This window comes from Geotrypetes seraphini, chromosome 11 (assembly GCF_902459505.1).
Source record: "Geotrypetes seraphini chromosome 11, aGeoSer1.1, whole genome shotgun sequence".
Taxonomy (NCBI): Eukaryota; Metazoa; Chordata; class Amphibia; order Gymnophiona; family Dermophiidae; genus Geotrypetes; species Geotrypetes seraphini.
Genome location: NC_047094.1, coordinates 5,380,408 through 5,395,860, shown reverse-complemented (window position 1 = coordinate 5,395,860; position 15,453 = coordinate 5,380,408). Strand labels below are relative to the sequence as shown.

The 15,453-nt window shown below is 41.6% G+C and overlaps 1 protein-coding gene across 2 annotated transcripts in view; it reads right to left on the bottom strand.

The window, feature by feature from the left end:
- Window positions 1–15,453, bottom strand: part of CHTF18 (chromosome transmission fidelity factor 18) — a 103,263-nt gene that overhangs the window by 78,716 nt on the left and 9,094 nt on the right. For both annotated transcript variants that reach the window (XM_033963991.1, XM_033963990.1), the window contains 4 exons: window positions 12,272–12,410; window positions 11,978–12,173; window positions 9,768–9,863; window positions 8,878–8,930 (listed from right to left, as the gene is read on the bottom strand). In XM_033963991.1, coding sequence (XP_033819882.1) covers window positions 8,878–8,930; window positions 9,768–9,863; window positions 11,978–12,173; window positions 12,272–12,410 — 484 coding nt within the window. The remainder of the gene's footprint in view (window positions 1–8,877; window positions 8,931–9,767; window positions 9,864–11,977; window positions 12,174–12,271; window positions 12,411–15,453) is intronic.

Genomic DNA, 15,453 nt, shown 5'->3' with positions numbered 1-15,453 from the left:
ACTTAGACATATTTGGAGCAATGAGATTAAGCATCAAATTAATGCGTCTCAATGGCCACGTATTTGGTCTTGTAGGATGAGATGTACAATGTCTGTGTCTATGAGGCAAACATGGTTTTTCCTGTTGCATAGAGCACTCTGGACCCCTGTTCGTTTACAAAAATTGGATTGCTCTAAGTCTAATAGATGTTGGCATTGTCATCTCGAGGCTGGAACTTTAAATCATTTATTGTTTTATTGTCCATTTATTAAAGCTTTTTGGCAGTCAATTTGGGATCAAATAAATTGTATGCTAGAAAATCATGTAGCATTGTCATATGACACAATTTTATTTGGCATGTCTACGAGAGCTAAAAGCCAATTATTTGCTAATAATAATAAACTTTTAATGATTTTAACAGGAGTTGCCATTCAGCAAATAACATATAACTGGAAAGATTGTACAAGATTAAATTATTGTTTTTGGTGGAACTCGGTGTGTCACATGTATAGGATGGAAAGAGTGCTTGCAGTTCAAAATGGATATTTTAATAAATTTAAGGATGTGTGGGGGCCATTAATAAGGTATTATAATGAATAATCAGCATTTTTCCCTACTTAATATATATTGTTTTGAGGGTGGGTTATGTGGCTTTCAATATTAAATTATAAAACAAATGATCTATATTATTATATTATGTGATATATTTCTACTTGATTATAATTTTTGGGAGGGTGGGTTGGGTTAAAATCTTTTTCTTGAGGAATTGTAGTTTCAAGTGATGTTGTATATTGAATGATGATTTTACTGTACACTTGTTGAAAAATCTAAAATGAATAAAGATTTGCAAAAAAAAAAAAAAAAAGTTTGTTTAGCTCTTGTTAGAATAGTAATTGTGAATCATTTCTAACCAAAATTTGTATGTCTACTCAGTAAACAGGGACGTTCAAGATGCTGAGTGCAAAAAAAAAAAAAAAAAGAGAGAGAGAGAAAACTTAAAAAACGGTGAACCTGTGTCATATGAATATAAAGGAGTGAAAAAGCTAATATAAGAGGCCTGTATGCAAAAACTTAAATAGCTATGTGTAGAAAATAGCTTGGTTTGCATCTTGGAGATAAGGATTTTTAAAATTGAAAATGCAAAATTATGCCAAAATTTCTGGGATGTGGTCATTCGTCCCCCTTCCTCCCAGCAGGTCTACCATCTCTCCTCCCACACTAGGTCCAACATCCATAGTCAGTGGAATGCTTTTTTGTTTGGGGGGCCCGAAAGCACTGCCCAGGCTCCACCCCAGACCCAGCTGCAATACTAATAATAGTACTAATTGTAAATGCCATTTCTTCCATTCATTTTTCACATACTCACAATATAATCTTATTAATAATACATAATGGTAACCACAAAATTAAACTACACAAAGCACACTCTTTTACCCCTCCCCAACTTGCACAGCATTTCTTCCTCTCTCCTCCACCCCCATGTGCAAAGTCCACCATCTCTCTCTCATTCCTTCTCTTGCTGTAAAGGGAGTGAGGAAAGAAAGATAGAGGGATCCAGGGTATATCGCTCCAACTCCTTCTACTGCCACATCCAACATTTCTCCCTCTCTCATCCCCCCAGACTGTGTGCAGCATCTTTTGCCTCTGCCCACCAGCCCCATGTCCAACATTTCTCCTTCTATTACCCCTCTCCAGAACCATGCGACATCTCTTCCTCCATTCCCTCCACCACCAGGTCCAACATTCTTCCCTCTTGCATCTGTCCCACTGTTCCCTCTCCACCACCACATTCAACATTTCTCCCTCTCATCTCTTTCTATCTTACTCCTCTTCTACCCTGTCCAACAATTCTCTTCCTACGCCCAACATTCTCCTCTTTCTTCCTTTCCCCATGTACTCCATCTCTTTCCCTCACACCCATGCTCAACAATTTTCCCTTTCTATTCCCTCCTCCACCTCAGCATCTCTTTCCTTCTATCCTATGTTCCAAGTTCATGCCCCTTCCCTCCCTTCCTTCTGTATCCCTCCCTTCCTTCTGTATCCCAAGTTTGTGCCCCCTCCCTCCTTCCTTACAGACTTTGTCTTACGTTTGTGTCCCCTCTCTTCCTTCTGTGTCCCAACATGTCCCTCTCTCCATTCTGTGTCCCAAGTTCATGCACCCACCCTCCTTCCTTCCTTTGTCCCAAGTTCATGCCCCTTCCTTCTGTATCCCAAGTTTGTGACCCCTCCCTCCTTCCTTACTGACATTTTCTCTGCTTACAGTGTGCTTTGTGTTTTTTAAATTTTATTGTTGGTAGATCATTTTGACTTGATCATTTTAAAAGTAGCTCGCAAGCCAAAAAAGTGTGGGCATCCCTGCTGTAGAGCCATTTCTTGTATGACTGGATGAGCTATATTTATCTTTTTTTTTTAGTTGTTTAAATTCATGCAGAAATAAATGGCTAGATTGAACCTAATGACTTCATTAACGCCTTTCCCTTTTTTAAACCTCTATTCCATTTGAAAGAGGGCAAATATCTAATTATTCCCTTCTAGCATTGGATGCTTCTTAAATTTAGTAAAAATATTCTGGCCCAAGTGTCAAACCTTAAAAAAGGAAGTCATATTGAGCATTGGAAAATAATAATAAACTAATAAAAAAATAGTACACATTTAGGGCACATAAGCATTGCCTCTGCCGAGTCAGACCATAGGTCCATCATGCCCAGCAGTCCGCTCCCGCGGCGGCCCCCCAGGTCAATGACCTGTAGTGATCTATTACTCAAGAGCATTTTGTACTGTATAGTAACCCTCTAATTGTACCCCTGGATCCCCTTTCCCTTCAGGAACTCGTCCAATCCCTTTTTGAAACCCAAAATCGTACTCTGCTCAACCACCTCCTCTGGAAGCGCATTCCAGGTGTCCACCACCCTCTGGGTGAAGAAGAACTTCCTAGCATTTGTTCTGAACCTATCTCCCTTCAATTTTTTTGAGTGCCCTCTAGTTTTTGTTGCCCCCGCCAGTCTGAAGAATCTGTCTCTCTCTACCTTCACTATACCCTTCATGATCTTATAAGTTTCTATCATATCCCCTCTAAGTCTCCGCTTTTCCAGGGAAAAGAGCCCCAGCTTCTCAGCATATGAGAGGTTTTCCATACCCTTTATCATTTTTGTTGCTCTTCTCTGGACCCTCTCGAGTATCGCCATATCTTTCTTTAGGTACGGCGATCAGTATTGGACGCAGTATTCAAGATGCGGTCACACCATTGCCCTGTACAGCGGGAAGATAACTTCCTTGGTTCTGGTAGTGATACCTTTTTGATAATGCCCAACATTCTGTTCGCCTTTTTTGAAGCCGCTGCGCATTGTGCTGCCGGTTTCATTGTTTTATCCACCAAAACCCCCAAGTCCTTTTCTAGGTTGCCTTTTTCCAATGTCATCCCCCCCCCCATCTCCACATTGAAGCTCATCTGCCATTTATTTGTCCACTCACTCAGTTTGTTCAGGTCCCTTTGGAGTTCTTTTCATTCCTCAACAGATCTAACCGTACCGGAGAGTTTTGTGTCATCCGCAAATTTTATAACTTCACACTTTGTCCCTGTTTCCAAGTCATTAATAAATATATTGAATAGCAGTGGTCCCAGCACTGACCCTTGTGGGACGTCACTTGTGACCCCTTTCCAGTTAGAATAGTGTCCCTTTAATCCTACCCTCTCTTTCCTGTTTGTCAGCCAGTTTCTGATCCATCTGTGTATGTCCCTTCCACCCCGTAGTTCCACAGTTTCCTTAGAAGGCGCTCATGAGGTACCTTGTCAAAGGCTTTCTGGAAGTCCAGGTATACTATGTCTATGGGGTTACCTTTGTCCAAGTGTTCGCTTATCCCCTCGAAGAAGTGCAGCAGGTTTGTTTGGCAAGATCTTCCAGTACAGAAACCATGCTGGCTTGTTCTCATCAGCTTATTTTTTTCTATGTGCTCACTGATACTGTCTTTGATTAATGATCCGGCTATCTTCCACGGAACTGAGGTTAAGCTGACCGGTCTAAAATTCCCCGGGTCGCCACTGGAACCCTTCTTGAAGATAGGTGTAACATTCGCTATCCTCCAGCCTTCCGGTATTACCCCTGTTTTCAGGGATAGGTTGCAAATCTGCTGCAATAACTCCGCTATTTCATCTCTAAGTTCTTTTAATATTCTTGGGTGAACTCCGTCCGGGCCTGGGGATTTGTCAGTTTTTAGCTTTATCTCCATGCACGATAATTGCACAATAATTTTTCCTCTTGGTCCCCCTTGAAGAATTTTTCCGGTTCCGGAACATTGGATGTGTCCTCTTTCATGAAGACCGACGAGAAGAATGTGTTTAATTTGTCTGCCACTTCCTTTTCCTCCTTTACCATTCCTTTCCTATCCCCCTCATCCAGGGGTCCCACCTCCTCCCTTGCCGGCTGTTTCCCTTACACATATCGAAAGAAAGGTTTAAAAGTTCCGTGCCTCCTTTGCAAGTCTCTCTTCATACTCTCTCTTTGCTGTTCTGACCACGCGGTGACATTCTTTTTGGTGCTTCCTGTGCTCTTTCCAATTTTCCTCAGTTTTATCCTTTTTCCACGTCCTGAAGGGTTTTTTCTTATCTCCTACCACCTTCTTAACTTCTTTTGTTAATCATGCTGGGTCTTTTGCTTGATTCTTTCTGCACCCTTTTCTAAATCTGGGTATATACCGGTTTTGCGCCTCGTTCACCGTGTCCTTGAATAAGGTCCAGGCTTGGTCCACCGTCTGTGCCTTTCTGGAGCTGTTTTAGAATTTTCTCTTTACCATGTGTCTCATGGCATCATAGTTCCCTTTCCTGAAGTTGAACGTTGTTACAGTGGTTCTCCTCCCCTTTGGCATATTTAGTTCCACTTTGAATTGGATCGTGTTGTGGTCACTGTTCCCTAAAGGTCCCGCTACTTCCACTTCTTGGGCAGATCCTCTTAGCCCGTTGAGGATTAAATCCAGAATAGCTGTCCCTCTCGTTGGTTCCTTGACGAGCTGTTCCAAGTAGCAGTCCCCTACAGCCTCTAGGAACTCCAATTCCTTTGAACAATTGGAAACTCCATGGCTCCAGTCTATCCCTGGGTAGTTGAAATCTCCCATAACTATGGTGTTTGCGTTTTTACATTCTCGACTCAACTCGGCTCTCAGTTCTTCATCTATTGCTTCTGTTTGCCCGGGTGGGCAGTAGTACAGCTCCATCTTTATCTCGATTCCCTTTCTTCCTGGTATTTTAACCCATATTGATTCCAGTTGGCCATTAGTTGTTGGTGCGTCCACTCCGATCGATTGAATTGTATCCGTTACGTAAAGTGCTATTCCTCCTCCTTTCTGATATGTCCTGTCTCTTCGGTAGAGCTTGTACCCTGGTAGTGCTGGGTCCCATTTGTTGTCCTCGTTCCACCATGTTTCCGTGATTGCTATGATGTCTAGATTCTCATCCCTCTTCTTCACACCATCTCCTCAGCCATGCATTGATTGTAGTTCCATCTGCCTCTTCACATCAGCCCTCGGTACTAGTAAGATCTCCGAGAACGCTATCCTCTGTGTCCTCATCTTCAGCTTCCTTCCCAAGATCATGAACTGTTCGGTGAGTGCCTTCCTGCTGTAGTCTCTCCTGGCGACATCATTCGTCCCGACATGGACTATCACTGCCATCTCTTCCGTCTCTGCTCCCTCCAGGAATTCTGTCGATGATGTCCTTGGTTCTTGCTCCTGGGAGACAGGTCACTAGCCGATCCTCTCTCCCTCCTGCTATATGACTGTCCACCTGTCTCAAGATCGAGTCTCCCACCAGGATTGCAGATTTCCCTTCTTTCAGTATCCGCTGTGGTCGCAGATCAGTGTCCTTGGTGGTTCTCATTTCTTCTCCCTCTAGTTTCTGGTAGGATCCTGCTTCTTCCTCCTGCAAATACCCTCCATGGGATCCTTCTTCCTTGGTGTCGGATAACTCGTGTCCTCCGCTCAGTGCATCCTCCTTGTACAGGCGCTGCTCGTGTTCTTATTCTTCTACTCTCTTGTAGGCGTCCTCGATGAACTTCTCAAGTTCCCTGACCTGTTCTTCGATGTGCCTCTCTCTCGTGGGGTAATCGGCTGTCAGGAATGGGTCTTCTGAGATGTAGAGTCCCTCCAGTTCCTGGATCCTGTGCTTCAGATGACTAACCTCACTCTTCAAGCTCTTCAGTTCCTGACATCGTACGCACACATAAGACTGTCTCCCCGAGGGGAGGTAGTCGTACATGTGGCAGTCTGTGCAGAACACTGGGAAGCTCAATCCCTGGGCTCCTGCAGCTTCCATACTTGTCCGCCTTCTAGAAGTTCGTATACTCTTTGCTTGCGCGCTCACTCCTGATCCTGGCTCTTCCTGATCTTCTTCGTCCTCTGCTTCCTTCCGCCTGTGCATGCGCGCTGTCCTGTTCTTCCTAGCCCTCTCTGCCTGTCTGAACTTTTTGCTTGAGTTTGCCTTTTCTTAACCCTCCACCGCTGCCTTCTGCTTTTGTGAGTTCCCCCTGTTGATGTGTGTTTTCTCTTTTCTAGTGTGTGCTCTCTCTGTGTATGTTACCTCTTAGGTTTGCCTCCTGGACCTGCCCTTTATCTGTCTTCTGTTCTTACTGCTACACTTCTGTGCCTGTCACTTCTCTTTTGTTTTTGTGTGGGTGCGGCCCCACTGGACCTACCTGATTCCCTGTCTTCAGTGCCTTCTGTCCCTTTTGCTTCTCTTGTCTGTATGTGGCTTTACTCCTGTGCACCTGCTACCCTTTGCCTGTGTGCCTGCTACCACTTACGGTGCTGTCTCTCCTTATGCTCTTGGGTGTAGTGGTCCGGCTCTTCTTACGGCTCTTCGCAAAGGTGCTCTTGCTAAGGCGAGCGCCTTTGCCGTTCGCCTTGCGCTGAACGGCTGCGCGCCGTTGGCTCCCTTCCTGTTAAGGGGGAGTCCGGGCGCCGACGCTGGTGGTGACTCAGTGCGGGTGGGCGGAGCTAACTCTCGCCGCTACCCGCTCCTACTGTTCCCTGCTTCCTCCTTCACTAGCTTCTCACCTGACTCTCTCCCATAAATTTAAGGATGTGTGGGGGCCATTTATAAGTTATTATAAAGAATAATTTACACTTTTCCCAAGTTTTAATTTTTTATTGTGGTATGGGGGGTGGATTTTATTAACAATATATTCTAATGATAAGATATTATATTTATGTGGTATATCATTTTGTTGGAAAAGTGATATGGGAGGGGGGAGGGTTAAATTTTTTTGTTGAAAGATTGCTGATTTTCAAGTGATGTTGTATCTTACGTGTTTGTTATTTATTGTACACTTGTTGTAAATTATAAATGAATAAAGAACTTAAAAAAAAACAAAAAACCTCTCTCTTCTTCAGCTGCCGCCTGCTCTGCCTGCCTCCATGCGGTTTGCTGAGTTCTTCACGCCGCGGCTCCCTTCCTGTTAAGGGGGAGTCCGGGCGCCGACGCTGGTGGTGACACGGTGCGGTTGGGCGGAGCTAACTCTCGCCGCTACCCGCTCCTACTGTTCCCTGCTTCCTTCTTCGCTAGCTTCTCACCTGACTCTCTCCCAACTCTCTCTTCTTCAGCTGCCGCCTGCTCTGCCTGCCTCCACGTGGTATGCTGAGTTCTTTGCGCCGCGGCTCCTTTTACTAAGTTGTGTGCGCTTAGCACATGCAGAATTGCCATGTGCATTAGACGCTAATGCCAGCACTGAGCTGGCTTTAGTTTTCCCGCTTAGCGCGGGGGTTTGCACGCGCTAAAAATGCTAGCGCACCTTAGTAAAAGAGGGGGTTAATTTTTCCCATCCCACCCCACCCCACCCGGCTATTTTTTCATGCCACCCGGCTGGAAAAAATTTCTGAGGAGAACACTGGTCAAGAGAGCAGGCTATGTTATATAATTTTAGATACATGTCACTTTAGTGTCCTCAGTCATCTTTGCACTATTAGAGTATAACAATAATGTCTTATTATTAGTACTACAACTACAATGTATTTTTTCTATAGCAATGAAACGCTTATGCAGTGCTGTACATTTAATATTCAATAGACAGTCCTTGGACAGACAGGACTTCTCAGGGTTGGGGTGTTCCTAGCAGAAGGAATGATATGATGGGTAAAGTGAGTTAAGAGTTGAAAGCAGTTTGAAAATAGAGGGCTTTTAGTTTGGATTTGAATACCGCTAGATGTGGGCATGACGTATTGACACTGGCAGTCTGTTCCAGGTATACAGCACAGCAAAAAAGAAGGGACAGAGTCTGGAGTTGGCGGTGGGGGAGAAGGGTACAGATAAGAGGGAATTACCCAACGAACGGAATTTATTGGGGGTGGGTGGGTGGGAGATAAGTGAGGAGAGAGATTGAGGGCTACAGAGTAAATGCATTTGTAAATCAGTAAGCGTTTGAACTGTTTTTGGAAATGGATGAGGAGTCAATGAAGTGACTTGAAGAGAGGAGTAATGTGAGCGTGGTGGCTCTCGTGGAATTTGAATCGTGCAGTAGCATTTTGAACAGATTGACGGGGAGAGAGACAGTTGAGTGAAAGACCTAAGAGAAGTACACTGCAGTAGTCTAAGCACATTTAAAGGCAGTTAAGTATAATATGATATCTATATTCCCTCTGTAACAAACAGTTCTTCAATTCTTACGCTTGAACTTTAATATCAGTCTCATCAGAACATGGTCTGCTTCTCAATCTCCACCTGTGAGTTGGAGTGCATAACCCAAAAGTCTGGAATGTACAGGAGGAACAGATATGGAAGCAGGGTTCTAACAGCCATTTAGAAAAGATGGCCTATCAAAACTCAATAAAGAAAAAGTACCAACAGTGCAATAAGCATGGCATATTACATTAGCACACTGGGTGTGTGACTGGGCAACTGCCCAAGGACCTACCTGTTTAAGAAATCGGTCAGTTGCTGTGATTCTTCTAAAACCTGCCTACGACGCTGAAAGAAAAAGATCAATTATTACTACAAAGGATCCTAATTCTCATATTTTTCAGCTGTTATTACAGGGTTGTTGACTTTTCAAGGAATTTATTTCATCTCTTTATAATCCAAGTTTGGCATGACAATCTGGCACAATCATCTTCAACACTGAGCACAGTATCCAGCACTGCTTGCCCTGGATCAGTAGCATGGAGTGTTGTTATTTCTTGGGTTTTGGACAGATACTAGGGACCTGGATTGGCCACCGTGAGAACGGGCTACTGGGCTTGATGGATCATTGGTCTGGCTCAGTATGTTCTTAGAGAGGTTATGCAACTGCATTATGGTTTGAGGAACCTTGCTACAAAATAGTTTCTTATTTGAGGTTAATTCACACAAATCGAACTGCAGCCAAGCAAGCATCAACATACCATTGTATAACTCTAAAATGTAAACATAGGCATGTTTTGGATATTGACTAGATTTACTTACTATTGTACACTGCTTTGATGAGCTATTTCCTGAAAAGCAGTTACTATCAATTTTAGAAGTGCATTAAAATTTCTCACCTTCCCAAACCTGAGCACAAACATGTTTCAACCTGTTCAAAAGGGTTCATAATCTAAGTTTGCACTACTAAACCTGGGATTTGAACCCCAGCTTCTCTGGTTCTCAGTTGCTGCTCTAACCACTGGACTACCCAATACATTTCAAACTATACAAGTTTAAGATACGGTTCTAGCTATTTCTGTAAACACACATGCTGTGTCTATACTGGGAACTTAGTACTCTAATTTTTCTGATAAAAACAACCTTTTGCTTAATCTGCTACAAGTCGAGAAAGAATACTGGTACCTCATCAGCAACTTGCTCCTTCAGGTAGGAAAACGGAACGCCCAGCAAGTGAAGCTGATGCTCACCATTGCAACCAACACCTCCAGGTCTAATCAGCTGTAGAGACCAAATGCTACAGATTATCACCACAGTCCACATACATCTACTACTGTGCAAAATCTCATGCTCTTGCACTCAAGTTTTCAAATAGATTCACTTTATGAAGCCTATAACAAGAATTGCATAAACTGCAGCCCCTAAAGTCTGAAGTGTGGTTGAGAAATTGTAATTTTTTTTCCTCTTTTTAATATTTGTGAATATTTCACAATGACATGTTAAAATAATCTTGATAGGGAAAACACGAGTTAATCTGGTCTTTCCATGCCTTCTTTTTAGTATGTAACATTACTAAGCTGAAAATTTATAAGCTATGTACATACACTTGAGCCATCAGGTTAACTTGCATAGTTTAGCTTTTCTAAACACTATATACACCCTCACATGGGAACAAAAAGGTACACACTCAAATATATTGTGAAATACAAATCAACACAGTGCAACCTTTTAGAACCTTAATTTTTATGAGGAAAAAAGACCTGAGTGAGTGGGGCAGACTGCGCTAGTGAAATTCACTTTGCAGATCAAAAAACCTCCTAATTTATTTATTTTAAAAATTTATATACTGTTTAAACCTAAACGGTTTACTTATCGTTACATACATAATTCAATAAAACAAATAAAATCAAACAAACATTAACATATAGGGTTCCTTTTATGAAGCCACATTAGCAGCTTTATCGCACGGGACTTTTCATCATGCGCTAGCCCCTGCACTAGCCGAAAAACTACCGCCTGCTCAAGAGGAAGCGTTAGAGGCTAGCGCAGCTGGCAGTTTAGCACGCGTTAAACCGCTATTGTGGCTTCGTAAAAGGAGCCCATAATCATCAGAAAATCACGTAACATGTCCATCAAAAGAACAACCACAAAGATCAGCTCCTAGAAAAATGCATTAACAAATAACTGCGTTTTTAATAGTTTTCTGAAATTACTCGTCATGACATTTTCGTAATTGACCAACAAGTGAATTCCACAATTTGACCCTCGCACAGCAAAAGGCCATTTTACTGGTCTCAGCATATTTTGGATTAGCATTTGTTTTTAATAACGCTGAGTTCTCAGAACGCAGAGAACTAGACGATAAATAATTTGACATCTTACTTTTAAACAATTCAGGTTTGGTTCCATACAAGAACTGATGGCAAACCATTATTGCATTATATTGAGATCTAAAAACAGGCAGCCAGTGCAATTGCTGGAGATAGGGCGAGATGTGATTATATTTAGATAAGCCTGTTATCAATCTTGCTGCAGCGTTCTGTGCATTTATCTTAGAAATTCCTATGGACCGCATCCGTTTCACCTACGGCTTCTTCAGGGGACGTGAGGAGCTGAAGTATGTTTGACCTTTTGGCGGAGAAGGCGACCTGTGGTGCTCAATATCTTTATTGTGGTCAAGACTCGGCACAAATGTATTTCGGCCGTAAGGCCTGCCTCAGGAGTCTGAGCCTCAATGCAGAATTTTGGTTTTCTCCCTTATGGATGTAATGCTTAGATCAAATAGTCAATTGTACAAACAAAGCGAACAAAATAACCAATAAAAAAGTTTGTCTACTGCGCCAAACAGTGTATCGATATTGCTGTTTGGCACAGTAGACAAACCGTTCATTTGTTCGCTTTGCTTGTACAATTGACTATTTGATTTAAACATTACATCTATAAGAGAGAAAAACAAAACTTAGTGACAGGCCTTATGGCCGAAACACGTACGTGTCGAGTCTTGACCACCACAGATCTCCTACTCTGTTTTCTTTGTGTCTCTACCGTGACAAGGTAGGATCTCCTGTTTGGGTGCATTGACCTTTTGTCGGTGCAGGCAGTGGTTTATTGCTCTGCCAAATCATAATTCAAACCTTCCCGAGCTGCCCAATGGGTTGCACTGTGTTATTTTCTAAACACTAAACTTGTTTGTGGCATTTGTAAAACAAAGTTTACCATCAGTAGTCTCAGTTATTTTCCTCACTGCTTTCACAGCCTTTCCCAAAGAGGATTCAGCATGCTTGAAAGTCACCTAACGCTGTAATCATTTGATGCAGATTTTTTTTTTTAGCAGTTTTAAGATTCATCTTGTACAATATTTTGTATAGACAGAACTGTATTTCATTCAGTTTTACCTCTGCTCGAGGTTCCAGGAGTTCATCCTTTAATGCCATGTAGACTCTGGTTCCCTCAGTTGATGTAACATGGACATAATCTTCCAGGACAGGCGGCCGTTTTAATATACGTTTCCTAGCTTCTTCTGTAGGGGTCACCTGCAAGGGTGCTACGTCACTGACTTCAAGAGCATCTGTGCTCAAGAAATCTGTACTCCTACCAATACATATGCACATATCAGAACTGAAAGAACAACTCTGGCAAAATTTGTGGGTATTATTAGTACAGTGTTGATGTCCAAGCTGAATCTTTACCTGGTGGTTTGCTTTTGGGAATTCTGTTCAGGAGAAGGTGGCAAGCTGTTCTCAGGAATAAAATCTAGGATGGGCAAGTCATCTGCACCAAAGTCTAGCTTCTTGACAGCCTCGAGTTTTGGCCGTTTGTGCTTTGGAGCTATAAAAAAGAAATGAGTTGAAAAAAAACTGGTGCATTAGTGAAGCTAAGAACTGGCATGTGGAACTTTTTAAGATGACTAACTGACTCCAAGCTACAAGGATAAGAAAATAACCCCCTATTTTACTGCTTTTCTAATCATCCCGTGACCTATTGTGAATACCACACTGGCAGAGGTGGGACCGACATTTGCAATCAAAGTGCTTTTAGATAAAGAGGTTGTATTGTGGAATGTTTTCCCCATTGCTGTTGTTTTATGATAAAATGAACTATGATAAGGTAAATTTCATTCATATATGTTGAGATGGTTATGTATAAGTTAAACTGTAGAATATTAGGATAATAAGTAGATGGACTTAGAAGTGGCATCAGCTGACCAATTTCTAAGTCACAGTCATTTATGAGTTATGTCTGAGGCCAGCAAGCACAAATACTAATGAGGTCATAAAAAACGTCCACCTGAAGGACTGGCCCACATTCCAGAAGGACCACATCTGGCCCAATGCAGAACTGCTCTGGTTATGTGACCACCACCTGTACTCTCAATTAGAGAATGACACGGGGACAAATTTGTCCCCGTCCCTTTAGGAACTCAATTTCCCCATCCACGCAAGTTTTGTCGCTGTTTGCTTGTTTTATTTATAAACTGTTTTTAACCAAAGCAGCTCACAGTGTAAACATATATAATAAAAAAAATACATAAAATACAAGTAAGAACACAAAAATAAGCAACCAGCGCTTACACAAAAGCAGATGCCTTAATGCCAATATTTCATATTACAAAATAAATGTCTCTTCATTAACTTCTTGAACCCATTAAGATTACATTGCTTTCTAATGTACAAGGATAGCAGATTCCATTCTTGAGGTCAAACAGTTACACGCGAGATATTCAGTCTCAATTCCCTTACAGATGACACAGACAAATTGCCATGACGAACAAAATGCAATTTTGATAAAGGGACATAAGCCTGAATAGTACCCACCAAACGTGCAGGAGCCAAATCATTCAAAGACAAAAATACCATCACAAGCAGTCTGAAGTATATACGATCTTCTAACTTCAACCAATATAGCTTCACGTAATATTCTGTGACATGTTCAGTCCTTTCCAAGCGAAAAAGAGTTCTAATCACTGAATTTTGGGCAACATGTAATGCACTCAACAGGGTTATTGGCAAACATAAGAGCACAAGATTATAATAGTTCAGACATGATAATAAAATTGACTGCAAAATGACCCTAAATATGCAAGGAGACAAATACAGTCGAAGTCTATTGAAAAGCCGCAATCTGAAAAAAAATCTTTTTATCAATTCCTGAAAATGACTTTTAAAAGTCAGTTTCGAGTCCACCACAACACCTAGATACTTAAGAGAGCTTTATTGGGGTGTCCCAGAGCTGTAAAGACCCCGGAGTTTCCTGTGCTTGCAGTCTCCGAAATAACATTATTTCGGATTTGATTTTAAAGTGTTTGAGGCTTGTGCAGATGATGACAGAGCTTGCAGGAATGGGGCAGGGGCAGGAAAAGAACTCTCCGAGATGGGAAAATGAGTTCAGCGGGACAGGGAAAAATTTGTCCCCGTGTCATTCTCTATTCTCAATACCGCAACTCCATCCTGCCATTACAGGCTTCCTTAAGGGCTGTATTGCTCTCTACTGAAACTGTGGTCTTCTTGCTGACTGCTATCACCAGGGTGTCAACTTTAGGGACCTTGAACAGAGTAGGTGGTTCTGGACCTGATTCTCAAAGGGCCAAGATTGATGAGCAGACTTTATCCCCTTCCTTAAGATGATGCAATGAAGTTGTTCAAGGTCTCTATCAATTTCACTGAATCATCCTAAGGAAGGGGATAAAGTCTACTCATCAATCTTGGCCCTTTGAGAATCAAGTCAGGCTTATTTAAAAATTTGATATACTGCCTTATTAAAATTCAAAGCGGTTTTACATAATATAAAAACAAAGTATAAAAAGAATGTACATTAAAAACAAATTACAAATAATGCTACAAACAATCAAACGCACTGGCAAACAACTTACCGATAGGGCAGAAATACAATTTGTATAAAGAGAAAGCGGGGGAGAAGGACCAAAACAAAAGGAAGGGAAACAAACAAAACAGTCTAGTATAATGTAAAATAAGCTAAAATGATTAAAAGATGGCAAGGAACAGATTTCCATTACCGTCCTTAGAAGGACTATTATATACCTAAAGTGTCTTTAAAAAGAAAGGCCTTCAAGTTACTTTTAAATTTATCCAGGGATATAATTTCTCTTATATAATTTAGTGCTGAATTCCAGATGGTAGGGGCCGAAACAGAAAAGATGCTAGTACGCATGTTAATGTATTTTAAAGAAGGGATGAGCGTAACGTACGATGGGGGGTATGGGAGATAAGTAGCCTATTAATAAAATCAGGTTGGCTGGAAGTTATGGTCTTGTACCTACTCTGTTGGCAACAAAAAAGGGTCCCCCTCTAAGGCAGACTCCATTACCACAGCGGGAATATCAAATGCCACCCAATATCTGGTCTACAATGGAGGACTCCTCTCGATGAAACATTCATATTACCAGAGATACAAAGCCCTCCTCTCTAGACTCTGAAATAGAGCTCCTACATGGAAACCCCTTCTGGGGAAAACTCATCTACTTAAACCAAACAAATTTCCACTGAAAAACATTCAACATTATTCTTGCAATCTTTTATATTTTTAACCAAGTGCTTTCTGAAATAGTCTTTTATCCCTGATGCAGCTTTTTCAGCAAAACACTGGCCATCATTGGAAGGGCCATTAAATAAATATGCTTGCTACATACACTGGTAAAGTAAATAGTTTTGATGCATCTTGCTTTTTTACAAATTGTATACTGGAAGGTTTTTGACTGGTGAAGTAACAGTCCTATTGAGTAACTGAACACCGATTGGGATTCTGGAGACTTTTCTTTCTTGATAAAAGGGGGGAATATGTATACATAAAAATTATAAAAAGAAAGATTGCAACAATAAGTTTTAAAATATTATAAATGGATTAAAAATGTCCT